This window comes from Sinohyriopsis cumingii, unplaced genomic scaffold (assembly GCF_028554795.1).
Source record: "Sinohyriopsis cumingii isolate HCF-2022 unplaced genomic scaffold, ASM2855479v2 utg002106l, whole genome shotgun sequence".
In the NCBI taxonomy this organism is placed as follows: domain Eukaryota; kingdom Metazoa; phylum Mollusca; class Bivalvia; order Unionida; family Unionidae; genus Sinohyriopsis; species Sinohyriopsis cumingii.
In genome coordinates, this window is record NW_028316131.1 from 1632870 (window position 1) to 1651107 (window position 18238).

The 18238-nt window shown below is 34.0% G+C and overlaps 1 protein-coding gene across 4 annotated transcripts in view; it reads right to left on the minus strand.

Annotated features, from left to right (window-relative positions):
- Positions 1-354: 354 nt before the first annotated feature.
- Positions 355-18238, minus strand: part of LOC149771152 (transient receptor potential cation channel subfamily M member-like 2) — a 111140-nt gene continuing 93256 nt past the window's right edge. Inside the window, exons 23-27 of one of the 4 annotated variants that reach the window (XM_089948804.1) lie at positions 16487-16683; positions 14021-14150; positions 10869-11052; positions 2903-2987; positions 355-663 (exon numbers count right to left, since the gene is read on the minus strand). In XM_089948804.1, coding sequence (XP_089804930.1) covers positions 659-663; positions 2903-2987; positions 10869-11052; positions 14021-14150; positions 16487-16683 — 601 coding nt within the window. In that variant the 3' untranslated portion in view covers positions 355-658. Of the gene's footprint in view, positions 664-2902; positions 2988-10868; positions 11090-14020; positions 14151-16486; positions 16684-18238 lie in introns of those variants that run through there. The other 3 variants (XR_016418404.1, XR_016418403.1, XM_089948805.1) reach the window with 3 other exon arrangements.

Consider the following 18238-nt stretch of genomic DNA (forward strand, 5'->3'; position numbering starts at 1 on the left):
AAAACATGCACTCCGTTATTAAAATTCCAATACTGTATTTTATTTTCCTATGACAGTATGTGTTCCCTCGCCATCAAGGGGACCCCAGTTAAACTAAAGACCAATACAAACAATTTTCCTATGGTTAAGTGCTCTTAATGTATAAACCACTTATGGTACGCTTTGAATTCAGGGTCACTCGAAGATTGGGAAATTATAAAAGGAACCTTATGCACCTTGCTTGTGGACAAACAATGTTTTAAGTGCCTTTGGTAGATGGTGCATTATGAACACAGATGGAAAATGACTATTTTACCACTCCAATGCATATGGGTGTGGAAAAATGAAAACAATATGGTAATTTTATATGTCCTAAATAATCTACACTTGAATGGTATTGTCGGTCTCGTTTAGTCAATGTATAGGTTATCACTAGCAATGCTTGATTTACGGATTCCTTGTAAAGTAATAATCAGCTTTCATTCTAGTCAATGTTGCATAAGAAACCGACCGTCTTTCTATAATGCTCTTGATTGGGAAAACCATGGAATTTTGGATTTAGTATCTTTAGAAGGCGCCATCCAACTTCTCTTTAGCAGGCTACGTCAGAATGTAACTTGTATAAGCAATATGGAGTACTGGGTCAAGTAGTTAAACATGCTCTCAGGAGACTGGAGCACTAGCCTGGAAATAGATGTTACGCTGTACATTAATTTAACATATCTGTATAATATTCACTTAAAATGTGTAGATATTATTATCACATTTATTTAACCGTCACCAACAGTTATTAAACAATAGTGCACAGAGTCCAATGAAAATATTTCAAAGTTATTACTTGTATCGGAAAATAAGAAAAAAAATACTCATAAATAAATTCAGTAAGAAAATCGGTAGCTATGGTACAGAAGTCCTGGGAACAGTCATTTACAAAGCATTTTCCTTTAACTGATCACTCACACATAAGTATCTACTCCATGCTATGCGATCATGCCTTTTAGCACAACATTAGAAATTGTCTGTGTTAGCAGTGGCAACAAAGCATAAACACATTATACAAAATGGGGTCCATACCATTTGGAATCTTGTGACCTTTGTTCCGACAATTTGACCACTTCACAAAATCATCAGCACTTTTCACTGTATCAGCTTGACGATGTGAGAAAAGTTTCATTGTTCTAAATTACCTCAAGCTTTAACTATGCGTGAAGTAAGAATAACGAATTAATCAATATCTGCAATTTGTTTTCTAAATAGTTTAATCACTACAAATGTAACTGGAGATATCTGATCTAGCAGATAAAGCTAAGGATTTAAAGGCTGTGATAAATGACTAAATGGAAATTATTGACGATAACATAGTTGCAGCATATCAATAATAGAGACATGCGACATCATTTAATGCATGTGATCAAATACGTGTTGGAAGCTTTAATCACAACAATGAGAAACAGTTTATATGTATGACTAGAAATAATACACTAGACTGAAGAGCTGTACTAAAGTGGACTACATGTACAGTATTTCAAAATGTTGCATTTGCAGTATATCACTTTTAGTCCACGAAGAACTACGACAGGGGATTTTAAACAAAATCTACATACTTCACATTTAATCTTTGTAATAACCTAATATAAGCTAAATTTTAGCAATATAGCAATGTATGTTACATGCATATGCTGCAAGCATTTAGTTGTGTATAATGTGAAGTAATAGTGCATCAGTTATTACCATATTTTAATTGATGTCAATTCAATTAAAGGAAACATGTTTGGGAAAGACAACTACTAATAAGCAAGCACGACAGAACATATTTTGGTTACTTCCCCTGTTTTGCAAACAAAGAATGCCCGAGAGGGGTCAGCTACGGCAGAAACTACTGAAATAATTGACATAAACAAGATATTTGATTTATATCCTAACATCGCTACAAACGGAAATACGTTGATACAGCATGGATGCCAGCGACGGTATCATGCAATTGGAGAAACGTTGGTTCGATATGCAAGTTTTAAGTCACAAAATTCGATAAGCTGAGTCAAATGTTAATGTCTAAAGAATATGAACGTTAAAGCATGCCCAGTAATTTTTAAAATCAAAGCTTTCACTTGAGTGTTGGTTTCTGTTAATATTGTCGTTCGTTATTTATTGACATCATAGATTAAGCATATATTTGTAACGAATGGAACTATGTAATGATGAAAGCAACATATCATATCACTATAAAACAGTTTCATAAAAATCAAGTAATTAAACTTGACAATAATGGCATAGTTCATATGTCACATAACTGTTCACTAGTTCAAGATTATATTTGATCTGCTTGTGAAAGTTAGAAAGGTTGCACTGAACATTTATATGTGAGTGTGGTATTATTTATTATACATCAATACGAATGGTTATTTGTCTTTCTCCTATTCCATGGATATAAAATATGACTTTCTTAACGCAATACCTCACACTAAAAGTGCAAAACATCCATTGTAATTTTTTTCCAAATATTTATAAAGTGTGCACACAATTGACATATGCCAAGATTATAAACATAATGATTTAGTTTGTCACTGAGATATATAAAACATTGTGCAATTAAATCAATAGAAAGGTAGCAGAGGATTTTGACTTTACAAATACATCAAAATCAAGCCAGATTGCCAATGTGACTGCATAATGATGTCGGCTGAAGTACAACAGCAGTTCTGGAAGGTATCAAGGAAACATCATATAACAAAACACGAAGAATTTGTGTTTGTAAAATAACATTATTTATGTAAATTAGAATATGTAAGCTACAGATATCTAACCGATGAATTTTAATTTAAATGCTTTTAAAATATTTTAAGCATTTATCATACATTTGATAACAAAAATAATTATGATAATACAACCAATACTATGAACGAATATTAATAGAGAAAAATACCCTCGACTCTTTCACCAGTTTCCTCAGGACTGGCCTGCTCAGTTTCCGGTTGATGTTTTTTAAGTGTGTCAACGATCCATTGTAACTAAACAAAAAAAGACGTTTTTTACCATTTAATTCAGGAAAATATATTTTCACCCTGCTATTGTAATAAATTTCTATTTTTGTGTGTTAATAGTGTGTGTGAGTAATTCTTTTCATTTTTTGTTTTTGTCTGCAAATTATTTAAGATTTGTGATCTGGGTGGAAGTCCGATATATTTGAAATATAAATAGACATACACATTCCAGGAAATATAAATACTACAATAGCAAAACTCTGGAGTTTCCAAAACACTTGTATAAAAGTCAATTATATTTGAAACCTTCCATGACTCCGTTGTCATCAACATATACTTCTCCCCGTGTGTTTGAAAACTGCTGACAAGATAATCCAAATTTAGGGCTGAAATATGTTTCTTTGATAATATTTACCTAATTGCATGTGTTAGAAGGTGTGCCGTTTTACATGACTTTGTATGTGAGCCTAATGGACACAAGTGGGACTCATATTAACTTTATTGATATTTGAGGTCCTTGAAATTAACCCGATGAATTATTGGGAAGACCTGCTTATGTAAATATGAAGGTACACATCTTGTAGGTTCAGCTATACCTTAAATTCTTGAGGGTTTTCAGTATATATGTGGGTATTACTTGCTAATCACTTGCTATGGGGAATAGCACACTTGTTGAGAAAAACGATTTTGCTCTCTTATGAATAAAATGATTGAGCAGCAGAGATATTAATCGCTGCCAAATAACCTGACTGGATTGTATTTATCAATGAATTATAAAAGGTGTGACGTGAAGTCTTAAGGAAATGAGTGATCAATTCTGCACACATTCGACGACATCCACTTGAGAATCAATGAAGCCTACAAAAACGAACGGACATTCAAATATGAATTAAATGATATATCTGCTTTCTTTGAAACATTTAACATACCACGAACAAACACTAGTTGGCAGTCTTAGCATTTTTAAATATTATCAACATCCCTATACATCTACATGTTTCACCGAGAACTGTTAACACAGCAGTTATTGAATCACACGCACATAAACTGTTTTTCTATAAAATCTATTGTACAGTGCATTATAGTTTAAATTTTGACGTGTGTGTGATTTGGGTTTTTAACATACCGTGAACATTGTTTTAGTCATATCGCTACGATGTCTTCCGTGTGGCAGTTTATATTGATGGCTAGACATGTATCATGATGAACCACCCAGTCACATGATCCAGACACCAGGCCGACTGGTCATACCATTCAGCTCGTAATGCTGAGGGCCTAGCGAGGCAGCTGTTAGTACCGTTTTATAAATATTTGGTTTGATTCTCCTGGGGTTCGAACATGCGACCTCCCGCAGTCGAGGCCTTTAATTTTATATAGTTTGTGATAATCTCAGTAGTTCAGCTGGCGTTTGAAGGTAACCAGAGCGGCGCTTGTGTTCATATTTGCACTCTTTGAGAATAAACGTGACTGTTATTCAAACTACCCAAAAGATCTTGTTACATTTTCCTAAGCATATACAATGATATATGTGCACCTGTATTATTGTACGTACGTTGAAAAAATACAACAGCAACTCAACGTATCAAATGTTGGTTTCCCGGAAGGTAGATGAGAAACTTTCTTCACGGCATGGTTTTACACCTGACCCAAAATAGTGCTGGTTTTGTCAATCTAGTTATCAAATCCATCATGAGGGATAGGCATTTTGTTTCGTTTTGGGTGACACAAGATCGTTACGTGTGTGTGCAAAAAGCGATACAAAGCTGAAAATAGCAGACTTCGCTATTCAACGAAATTTTAAAAAATGATTGTTTGAATATATTATTTACATTGGGGATATAGATCGACATTCATGTATTGCCATGATGCCGCGAGGAGTTGTTATATCGACGTACGTCATTTACTTCACATACGGTGCTTGCAGGAATTCTGAAATATAGTTTTACGGAGTAATGCTTTCTTTACACTTGACATAGACTGAATAAGAGCTGCATTTTCGCAGATGACCATACAATCTTAATCACGCCTTTACATTATTCTACCTACCAAGATAGTCATGTCTAATTATTTATACATGAAGTAAAATAATACCTTTAAGACACAATGCTGCTGCTCAGAAATTTGACAATATTCTTTAACAATACTCCTTAAACATTCTCATTCAAGGCAATGATGATTAATAAACTATGTTCTTCATCATACATATTTTTGGCTTACGTTACTTTAAATAGGTTGGGGCCTCGAGTAGCAGAGTGGTCTAAAGCGCTCTCCGTTATGAATCACTGCCATCTCACCTCTGCGTAGGTTTGAGTCTAGGGTTCGGCCAATGTGAGTATGTGAGAAAGCCTGCCAGTAGCTTCTCGTGGGTCGGTGGTTATTTCCGGGGTTTTCCCGGGTTTTCCCTCCACCATTAATACTGGCCGCCATGCATAGCCTACCGTTTGCTGAAAAATAGCGTTAAACCCCACTACAACAAGAACAACAACATCGTTCACTTTCATAACCTACAATTAGTGCACTTTGCCTACGCTAATAAATCTGATGTATGTTTCCACAGCAGTATTCAGATTACATAACACATCACCCTGACTGTTGTCATCCAGCTTAGTAATCTGTGAAATGGTGGCTGTTCATCTCTGAAAACCATAACCCATAAATGTATGTATATCAGTCAGTTGTATAAACTAACTGCCGATAGGTTCGCATACGATTTAAGCAGGATTGTTTATACACATTAAAGGTTACATGCGTATATCATAACAGAGTTAAGGGAATAAAAAAAAAATCTTCTTTCCAACTATCACATGTAATGGCAGGTTAGGAATATAAATGCCTGTCTCACGATATGACAGATTAAATGAGGCAGCAATACAATTGGAGTATGACTTGTGAGATGTCCTGTTGAGAATATGATTATATCTCTTATAAGTGTCTGTCAGCAAGGGTCTCCTCAGTGGGACTGAGGCGTTGCTTATCTTGCTCACATACAAGTAGGGTGACAGGTCAAGGAAGAGCAAATAGATATGTTGCAAATGGATAGCTCATTCCGTCCATGCTTGTTACTCTTTCCTGTCCATACAAATGAGAAGTTAAAACTCCCAATCTGTAATATGTCTGATTACGCAAATTGCTCCAGTGATTGTGAGTTTTGAAGAAGAGTTGGATTTAAGGTAGATGGATTTATCATCGTGAGTGGAAATGCCTGTTGATCTGCAGATATTGAATTTGTCCTTTTAAGCAGTACAAGATGTTACGGACTGGACAAGACTATGATTGTTTGATATAAAGATCAGTTGTCTTGGTTACGATGTCAGCAAATACAGAAATTGTATAGGTGATGAATGATGTAGCAGCAGGACAAAAACAACTGAAAGCAGAATTCAGAAGTTTTCCTAAACTGATACGCATAGGACAGAGTCTTTCCTGTACGCTTGGAAAAGGAAGTGGGTAATAAATGTATGCCTTCAAAGTTATGGGTATGGGTAACAAAGAATCCTCTTGGGATTCAAACAACGAATGGTGTGGAGAAACAGTAATCGTATATGATAAACGATGGTATGTAGCTGTTCATATTATGAAGTGTTATTGTCTGATAGTTGACAGTGTCTTTGATAATCAGACAATATCTGATATATGCAACAATTGTCTAACGAAATGTAAATAGATAAAGCCAGTACTGATATATGATACAGCTATGACCAGTCATGTTAATATCCGGTTTATGATTCATGGTGCCTTCACAGGTCAGTACCCAGGGACATTGATCTTGTCATCTGATGCAGTTTCACTGTTTCATGAGGGGACTGGGATTGGAAGTGATGCAACCAATATCTGGATATATTCTGCATCTTTGGTCTAGGAATGAGTATGCTGTGGATAATTCACTGTAAGCAGTCTTGGTGTCATTGAAATTAATAAAGACAGTACTTGAACTGGATTGCATGAGGTACTAGAGCAGCTGACATCCCATTTCCAGTATTGGCTATCAAAGGAGAGGTCACCTTACCCAGTTGAGTAATTGCCCATCTCCGTTGGATATAACATACAATACAACTAAAATCTTAAGGTAAGAATACACACCTTTACAATATTTGGTGACATTATTTACTATAAATCTAACAAAATTTCGTGCTACGTCATCCTAAGATTCTTAAATGAATTAAATTAAACAACATCTGCCTCATTGGCTGGAAGTGATATATACACACAAAATATGTTCCACTGTCAGTGGACACCCTGACATGGCTGATTGACCTGTATGTATACGTGTGTTTAATAAAGCTTTGTATGGTCATAATATACCTCTCATGAAGATAATGCTAACAGTTGCTATTTCATTAAAGTTCTATCATTTAAATATGCAAGCGTTATATAGGTTTCTTTCCCATTAAGGCTATTTTTAGTAAATGCATTTCTATGTTGTTTTAATCACGCAAAAGTGAAAACTAATAGAGAAGGAGCAATCTCAATTTATTTTGATACCATAAACAATCTTTGTGAAAAGCGATAAAATATAAGTGGAAATTGTCTGAAAATGGACTTAAAACTGAAAGTAAACGAAATACGACTTTAATATAAAGACAGATTTTGGTAGTCTTTGATGATACAAAACATATGTTACATATGTTTCTTTCTGTACAGACATATAAAACAGAAGTTCAAAGATATAAAATCCTTCTCGCAAATGTTTGTTGCACATAAACTGCAATTGTTAAGAATGTAGAAGATTTCTCGATTGGTTTATAGTGCTATCGTTGTTAATAGAATAAACGAGCACAATCCATACACTTAGCAAGAACATGGTTCGTACCGATATGTTGTCAGAGAAATTTATGCAATTGTCAAAGACTTTTAAGGGAAAATACATTTCAGTCGGTATAATGTATCTAAACATATTCACAAGAGAAATGTAGATTATTTTTAAACAACTGCACAATTCTCTGTTAAGAGGAATTTTCAACAGGTATCATATTTACCTATGTTTTGATCCTGCATCTCATCCCGAAAGTTCACTTGTAATTGGTGTATTTATTTTTCTTTCAGCATGTTGAATATGACCACATTAAAGGTGCTTCTTAGGTTGACCTTTTATATTTTCACATTATATTTCTATACAGACATCCACTAATGGATTTATTGTTTGAAACAGTTTTTCATATCAAGACTTAGAATCTGGCATATGCTTTTTCTAATGTAAATTTTCTTGTAAGTCTAATTATATTAATTCTAATATAAGTCTCTGTGAATCAGTCAGACATATGAAGTTGCTATGTTATCAGGTGAATTTCTTGCCAAAACTGCTGAAAGGTTAGAAGATAAATAATGGCCTGTCAGCTAAATCATCTGGCAAGAAGATATGAACTACTAACGCAGTTGAGCAAAACACCATATAAATTTAAGCAAGTTAGCGTTTCTTGTATTGCTCTACGTATGACATTCTCGACTTCGTTAATCGGCTTCGTGTTCTGTTTCAAATCATTTGTTTACTTTAAGATATTATACCATTTAAGTACATATTTGAAGGGTTCTTTAACATGCCTGGCGCTTTTCGAAACCATAAGTAATGACAAAATGTATTGACATCAAAGACAATGCTGCCACTTTCACGTGTCCCACTTACATGGAGAATCATTAAATAGAAAATGCAAATAATGTCGGCGAGAAAACATTTCATTTTATATTGATATTTCACCCGATGTGGAGCTTGATGGCTCTATAGACCGATTGACCCGATTTTCGTAAATGACTAACCACAGTCCTTTTATATTCTGCGCTGCATTATTTAACAAAAGATTCAGTTATCATCTTTACTATCCAAACTAATTTGTGAATTTAGGGGGTTCAATTTGAAATGTGTGATTTTCTAGTCTGCCGTAGCAATCCTTCAGATATCTGATCCATGCTATCTGGTTATGACGATTCTCTATCGACTTCACATCTTCTCACACAAATTTGCATTTGTTTCTTTTTCATTTTGGTTGCTAGATTCATCAAAACGAAATACAGATGAGACATTAATTTTATCAGTACATTTTTAATGTTTCTGCAATATAAATGACGCACACAGATAAGCGATGTTTTCCTATCTCCATATGAAATCACTGATGTCATGCAGCTGTTTGTAAACATGGCATGGACGAGTTTGCTAACATCTTCCTCAGGTTTATAGGAAGATTTGTATCTGAAATTGATACAATTTCCAAGTGAGAACAAAATCATTTTTCTACAAAGCTCTTAGTACTTTGTTGTTAGATTTTAGCTTAGGTGTAAATTTTGTAGTTGAAGGAGTTTGTGTTGGGCTCATAACGAACAACATCGTAGATAGCAGTCCTCTTTGTGGATACTTTATTCCGTCCATCCTAGCTATTCTTGGTGTGAGACTGTAGCATATCGTGCCCACCAACAAAATATTTAATTCATTGTGGTAAGCATAGAACATTTATTTCATGTTATTTTTGTCTCCTTTAAATACTCGTATCATTTGTATACTTAGTCTTTAGCAGCCATCTTGTCTCAGTTAGATCCACATCCAACTATTATCAAGCAGTACAGAAACCTAAATTGTGGCCGGGTGCTCATGAGCCGAAGTTATAAGCCGCCCAGCTAAAAGCTTTAAATAGAGAAAATATATGACTCACCACGGATGTCAAAGATTTAAATTTTCTTACACAACGTTTGTGATCTACTTCACAGAACATTGTACTGGCACTATATTCAACAACAATTTAGGTTCACCGTTCATGACGTAGGCATGGGTTAGGTATATATCCCAAATGTGAGTGGCACAGTACAGACCATTTCTGCAGATTGTTGATATGAGGATGGCAACTCAAACAAAAATAGGCTGTTATGGCTGTTAAAATTACATGTTTTTTAAATCTACTTTCATTCTCTTTAATACCATTGTACATATTTTGGCAGCACATAATGTTTGTAAAGGTTTAAGACATTCTAGTTATACAATGCGAAGGTTTTCATAAAACTCGTAGTCTTGAAAAAATATGACTTAAGTTGTAATTTCTGCGGCAAACATTGTGATATTTGCTGCAACAGCAACTGCAATCTTTGTCTTGTATATAGGAATGTGTAGGAATTATAGGAGGTCTCATAATGAGATTGATTTTGGTAAGCATATTTGTCCCAACAGTTGGCATTGCATCTCCAAAACGTCATCCTACATTTAAAACAGTATGAAACTTTTAGAAATCGTTAGGTAATTTATTAATCCATAAAATATCCACAAGTGTTCGCTTCTGTCGTAGTTTATCCAAAATTGCAATACAAAAACCCCTCTGTAAAAGAATCCCAAGAGAAAACAAAATGCTTTAACAAAATTGAAGATGTTATAATAAGTGTAAAATCTAACAGCTGGTTGACAGAACATTTTATCAGAAGAACCGGACTCAACATCTCTCTTTAGGTCATAAATATTAACAAATGCCATATATAACGATATTTGGTTGTAATTTAACCATCACCAATATCGCAAATTGTTACTTCACTCTTAGCGGAGCCTTCAGCATGAGAGAATTTGGTAAAGATTAAATATTATTTGTCTTTTAATGAAAATGCTGCGAATTTGTATTAAGAATTCAGCAGTATTAGCATAATTGATCTTTGCTGCTTCTATAATATGATAATTGCAAATGCTTAGAAGTGGAATTAACGTTTTCGGTAGTACGAGGCATGGAATGTGCATGTCCATCTAAAGGAATGCCATTCTCACGTGACTTACACCTTTGCAACTATATCTTAATTATTTTGTCTGTTAGAACCTGCCAAAACAATTCGGCAACTGGATTTGTAAGGTAAAGGTATTCTACAAATATATTAAGGATTAGGTTATCTGGTTAGAAAATAAATTCAAGTTTTTCTAAATTAAAAAGACACGTTAATTCTTTTGCTCACCTTTTTCTCTATATCCTCCATCCTTTTGTCTAAATGTACTGAACCATATTCAACAACAGTGCTGGATTCTCGTTCAGACCGGTTATCAGCCTGAATAGGGCGATATCGAACATCCTCAACAGCTGCAGTTCCTGCATACTGCTGCTCTTGCAGTTCATCAACTTTGCTCACGAGCTGGTCCAGTCTGATGGTTTCATTTAATAGTAGTAGTAGTAGTAATACTAATAATAATAATAATAATAATAATAATAGTCAAGGTAAAATTAATCTAAATAATATTATCTCGGTAAAATATATTTTTGAGCAACATCTGATAGAAATGACCACCTCTAATTTTTTCACATAGCATACATGCATGGATTGATTTTACCATGCAAAATACGCTGGCTTGAAAACCACCCTGCAATTTATGATCAGAAAAGATGTACATTTTGTTTCCAAAATGAATGACTTTAAAACATACATATAAATACTACGAACCTTAATGTAATTTTTGTATCCACACGTCTTGAGTATAATTTGTTGAGAAGCACATCAAGAAAGGGGAAGCCGAGTTTATTTTTACTAGATATAAAGTAAACTGCAGTGGGTACACTATTTTTATATAAATGACACAATCAAAAATTGTAGTGCAACATTCATTAAAAGTTGATATTTTGCTATTATGATCAACTATTCTATCTTTAAGGGTTAGCAACCAATTACGCTTAGTCAGCACACGGGTTGTTTGTCTATCAATCTGTTGAGATCACTCACATAATGTTGATAAGTACCATAAGATCATGTTGAGTCATTTAATTGTATCATGGTGGGCATTGTCCTGTACAATGTTTGTGGTTGTAATACAGTTATATACTTTCTTTGAATCAGTTAACCCTATAGTTATTGTAAGAAAAGTCCATATTCTTCTGTGCTTTATCGATGTCACGGTAATTGAAACCTGCACATGAAGAAGAACATGTCATGGTCCGGGCTGTTATGTCCTGTTCAACACGGCACATCTTTTACTTCGTTTTGTTTATTAAAGGTAACAATGTCTTATGTTACCGTGGGTAACGTAAATAAAAATAGATATACCCCTCAATATGCATACTATGTAGGGTTTTACACAAAGTGCAGATTATGAACGCATATATACCAAATATAAGGTAAAAAGTTATGTCCAGTTATTGCATTCGTTTTTTGTAGTAGGTATCCTGCAGACAATTAATGGGTCTATTGTTATTGACACAAACGGCAACTAAAGGGACATAGTTTTACAAATATGTTATTAAACATACAAGTTTTGAAAAATTAGCAATGACTGTCACATATTGTCAGTTCAAAGGTTCAGATTGTTTGTTAAAAAGTTTTGAAAATTCACATAGTGCTGATAATCTCTAAGTAATCATCTCATCCTTATTTCACTGTAGCTGGAAGAGTACAGGCTTAACTTATTTATCAGTGGTCTTTGTCTTTTTTCCATAAAATGTTTCTTGATCTCCCTAGGTGAATAGATTCTCTAGTTATTATTGCGTAGGTATTATTTTGGTTTCTTGTTATACGATATTACTGTATCTAAAACTTTCAAATCTTTGTTTAATGAGTTATTTATGTCACGAATATCATGTATGTCAGTTTATCGTTGCATCTGGCGGGTGCAATGATTGATTTAAGTTATTTAGTTAGGTAATCTAGGTTGTCTTATAAACTTGATTGCCAGGGAAAAGCACCTACAAAACATTTTCATGAACAAATACTAGTTTATGTTTACATTACTATGTTATTTCTCTTGTCGAAAAACCATGTCAGTTTGTTTCTTGTGGTTACAAACTTTCACTGGTATCATGTGCACTGCATTGGAATGATAAAAGCAACATACTTTAATTTTATGTATAGACTGTACAGGTACACAGTCTGTGGAATATATATTATTGCTGAACCTGTTTGATTCAAACAGTAACAAAAACAATTGTATACAGCCCAGTGATCAAATATCTTACTTAAATATATATTTATACAAACGTGATCCAATACTATAATAACTTACTGAAATCACTGATCAGAGAACTTATTAACGTCAATATTTTTTTATGATGTAAATCATGTTTATAAAAACAGAATACATTGCCGGCATTATATATATATATATATATATATATATATATATATATATATATATATATATATATATATATTCTTCTGAAAATCGAAACGATAATCCATATTTTGTTTTAAGGGAGCTTTATAAATGATTGACATTACATCTCCCAAACAACGACAAATACTTTAAATATGTAATTATCACGTGGACTTGTTCACGAACCTAATTAGAGAGCACTCTAGTCTTTAATGATATTCCTTATAAAAAATTAATCAACTACATCTAAATTAGATGGGGAATGGGAAAATGATCTAGATATAAAATGAAATGACATTTCATTTTGAAACTTGCACATCGGAGAGTCTAACTACATTTTCATAAAATAAATATCAACGAAAAGTTTAATTTAGTGGAAAAGGAAAAAACAAACAATACTAATAACTTTCACGCAAATTAAAAAACATAAAATACGTTAATTTACTTTATTTAGAATGTGGATGTTCTACATCAAGTATCGAGTTATATCCCACTGAAAACTCATACTTTGCGGAACATGTCGTCTGTCATTTTTATTGCCTATTTACCTTTATTCAGGTTTAAATTTCCAGTCATTTTATGTAGACTTATGTGACACATTTGCTTATCCGTAACTGAAATACATATTGTTTGGCTTTCGTTCACACATCCTTCCCACTGGGACCTCTAAACACAATCTTTGCGCTTCAGTAAGAACTCTTCACTCTCTGACAATGTGGCAGGTAAGCTCAACGGCTTAACGGTCAAATATTCATCTATTTAAACACAAGTTTACATGATTGATGAAACGTTCCTTAGTTCATAGTCAAATCTGAATGCTTTAGTTTTCGTTGACTTTAAGAAACGTACTTGGTGTCCGCAATTATTTTGCACTAGTGAAGATTTTCACAAAGTTTGATATTTCCATGACTGGAGAGTAAAGGTATTTAGGCTAATTACAATGACATTTATATTATGAGATATTGTACTAAATGTATTTGTGCTTTTCTATCTTTAAATTGGATTTGGATATAATAGTAATATCTAAACTCACCGCAGTGTTATTGCTTTTACTCCTTTGTCAATACTTTCTAGATCCACTTGCTCGCTAGTTATAAGCGTGCAAGCAATATCACGTTCCAATTCACGTAATTCGTTTCGTTTTTCGTCAGAGATAGGTTGCACTACAAATTAATGAAAGAGAATATTACAATGGTTAACCCAGGTGTATATATGTTATGCATATGTCTACAGATGTAATAACAACCTTGATATCGTTTGTGCTAGCAATCCAAGTATCACTATGCTGTCACCTTGGTAATATTTGATTAACAATTAAAAGATGGGAAATAATGTCGTTGTTATATGCAAAATATATAAAAGGGACGACACACACACACACACACACACGCACACACACACAAGTACTGGCTGGGAAATAAAGGTAAAATTATATTGTCTGTCTGGCAACAGTTGTGAAGTTGGGAATACAAAATATATAACGCCAAAGTGTGTGTGTGTGATTTGGATTTTTAACGTAGCTTTAACAAGTTTTCAGTCATATTGCTACGATGTCTGCAGTGTGGCAGTTGATTGTGATATCTAGGAGTGGAACATCATGCCGCAGACATGTAGGATGATGTCCAACCCAGTCACATTATCCTGACTCCAGGCCGACCAGTCCTAACACTAACATCATAATGCTTAGCGCCAAGCGAGGCAGCTGTTAGTACCATTTTTTATAAGTCTTTGGTATGACTCGGCTGGGGATCGAACCCACGACATCCCGCATCCGAGACGGGAGTGGTATAACGCAAAATAAAAAGAAAAGGAAACGAACTTTGAGGTAAGGACAACTAATGTCTAACGAGATCTTATTGTTGGTGCTGAAATTTTACAGAGACTTTAACTATTTTGATCTTAGAGAAACATTATATTATGTTATGTATATTATATTATATTATATTATATATATTATATATTATATTATATTATATTATATTATATTATATTATATTATATTACATTATATTATATTATATTATATTATATTATATTATATTATATTATTACTATTTTATTACTATTTCCTAAAACTGACAAATTTCACCAATGTTAATGTCATACACCAACATTGAAGAGAATGGAATAGAAAGATAATTTATGAATCAGTCCGCCATATCCAAAAAGTGGAATGGGACTACAGGAGCTGGAGGAGGCATACACTAGATAAAGCATGTCTTTTTATCTCAGTAGCTAAAGAGGAGTGAAAAGTTATGTGGAGGAGGATAGGAAAAAGTAGGTATATTACACGCCTTGACAGCTTCTAGGAAGAGAATGATACCTCTGCTAATAGTGATACGTTAGTACAATGGCTTGCATCCTTTTCATGACGATTAGCTTGAGAATTAAAAAACAGACTTTTTTGTACCAAAGAAGGAGCTTATGAGGTATTACAAATGATGGGGCGGGTGAAAGGCTTGGTGCCAAACATGCAGATAACTTAGACACATGCAGTTTAAAATCAGGACATGCTTGAAGAAGGAAACGAGTACATTATTTGGAAAAGGTTCCTTTACCAGCAAATACCGACAAAATGGATAGTAACATATTTGTTTAAGTGGGTAAAGGATGGGCAAAAGAAAGCTGGATATTCTTGCAGAGATAGATAAAACATCTCTGGTAATTGTTGAGATCTGAGGCCTTTACGAGGTACTAGAACCGACAAAGAAAACAATTTCAATTGCGTAGCACAGCAGCTCGTGGAATATTATAAACACCTGACAATGGTTGAAAGATTCAAGGAGACAAGGTTTAGCAAGAGGTATAGTTCGAAAGGCATTTCCGCGAAAATGTTTGAAACGTCGAGTATTTAAATGGCTTCAGTCAGCTTTGTATTGCTACCATGTCCTTTTAGTGCCGTCGCATGCCAGAGTATATATCCTCAAATTCAATATACACAGTAAGGTATTTTTTGCACCAAATCTTTCTTCGAATACTCTAACGTTAGTTATATATTCAGTCACGATGAAGACAAATCACTGAACACCAATAGATACATTTTAGTGCGTTTGTTTTAATTTAGTTTACCTTTAGCTATGAATAAATATAATTTTTGTTGTTTTTAAACACTCATTTCACAAGCACTCTTTGTTGCAAGAGAAAATGAAAATATAACGCTTGCAAATCATGTTCTAGACACACTTATCTTCGTGTTATTATAATTACTGCAGCAGACTAGAGATGTACGTTTTGCATCATTTTAAGACACTTAATCTACGACCTTTTAAAAATCATAAACGATACTGATGTAGTTTAGGTGAAAATAGTGTGACACCATGAAAGTACATCCGCCATAAAACGTCTATTGATTTCAATACCACAGAATGCCGCATCACAATAAACTTTTGCAGCATTCTACTCTTTGTTATAAACTTAATAATAGTTAAACATACATAACTCTTATAATGTGAGTGAGAATAGCTATTGTTTTAAAAGAGTTAAAGGTGAAAAAACTTACAAAAAGCATTTGTTCCTGAAGTGCAATTTTCTTCCTTACGCATACGCTTGTTCAAAAATACTACAATCTTGAAGACATACGCAATAAAGCTAAAGGGAGGAACAAAAATCGGACGATTTATATACTCGTGAATATGGTGGTATCTTTGGATGCGCCAGTGTATGTCAGCGTTTTCTTGTACCTTGTCGAAGGTGTGGCTGGAATAGACAAAATCAGTCAATGCTCATGTACGTGTAAATACTGCTGACGTTGGATACTTAGTACATACTAGCAAACGTGATCTAGATATTACATATTTCCCTAGTCCATCGCATTTGTACAGATACCTACTGGAAAGTTTCTAAAGTGCAGCACCTTACTTTTCAAATTACTTATGCAATGCACTCGTTTCCGTGGTACTAGCAATATTGAGTACAAAAAGTTACAAATGTAAACAGCATCTCTACACAACATGACTAGCCTGTATGTATGTATGTGTGTGTGTGTGTGTGTGTGTATGTGTGTGTGTGTTTAAAAAGGAATATTCCGTATGTAAAGTTTTCATTTCTAATAATATTTAATGCAATAATCACTACTATTTTCTGACAAATTTCTTAGCTTGGTCCTGGATTAGATCTTTGTATGCTGAGCGAAGTTTTAATGAAAGAATAAATCTTCTTTTTCTATTCACGAGAACGAACAAACGTGTCCTTTTTATTCTGATTAGCTACGATTGTTTTATTGATATTTCGTTGAAATCGTGATAGAGTCTACTTACAACAAATATTTCAAATCAAATATTGATTACTCATGAACAGAACCTTAATGGGGGAATTGCAAAACCTTCTTCAAGAGAGAGACATATGCATGAATATTAACGATTTCATATATTAGGACCGAAATGGTACGTTCAGTTCGAATTTGAAACAAAAACATGAAACAGCTATATAGTGGTGAGGAAATGAAACTTCAGTACCTTTTGTAATGACTCACTGGTTTGATTAAGAAATGAGACAAAACTACCAAAGATTTGTCACCAAGTCTTTGGACAGCTGTCTAAAGTTTAATTTGCTACCCACATATGAACCCAAGGCGAATCCATTTCAGTCAAAGAGACGAGTCCCTATGTCAAAACATGCCACACGTACAGAATAGTGAGGCTTTCAAAGTCGTGAGGTTTTTTTACCCGGTGGTCCCACCATGCACGTGCCATCTCATTGTTATTTATTTGTGATTGAGTCAAATGCGAAGGTTAAGTATTTCTATATTGGGGCTTCAATAGGTGTGGAGATTACCTAGATCTGACATACATTAATATATCAGAAGATCTGTACCCAACTATGAATGTACAGAACCAGACCTAATGGTATAAACTGTCGCGGCCAGAAATTGTATTGATAAGGTTTTGCAGCTCTGCCAATGTATAATGTGCTAGCAGATCAGAGTCCTCTGTGTTACGATACATGGTACGCCGGATCCAGAATTGCATGTTATGTCAGGATATTAAAGGTCCGTATATGACATTTCATAATGTGCTAAAAGATCATAGACGCAGATATGGTATCTAGTAATGTGTCAGCAGAACAGCACCAGGTCCGGAAAACATAATAAACCCGCCACTAAAATAGAATGAAAACCGAAACAATCTGTTAGGCCAAATCGTTATGTAGTGGCATATCTAGGCTCATATTGTTCACATGTGGGTGTAACAAAACTACATTCATTATAAAATCATTTTAAAGTTAAATATTATAAGACTGTCCTTCCTACCGT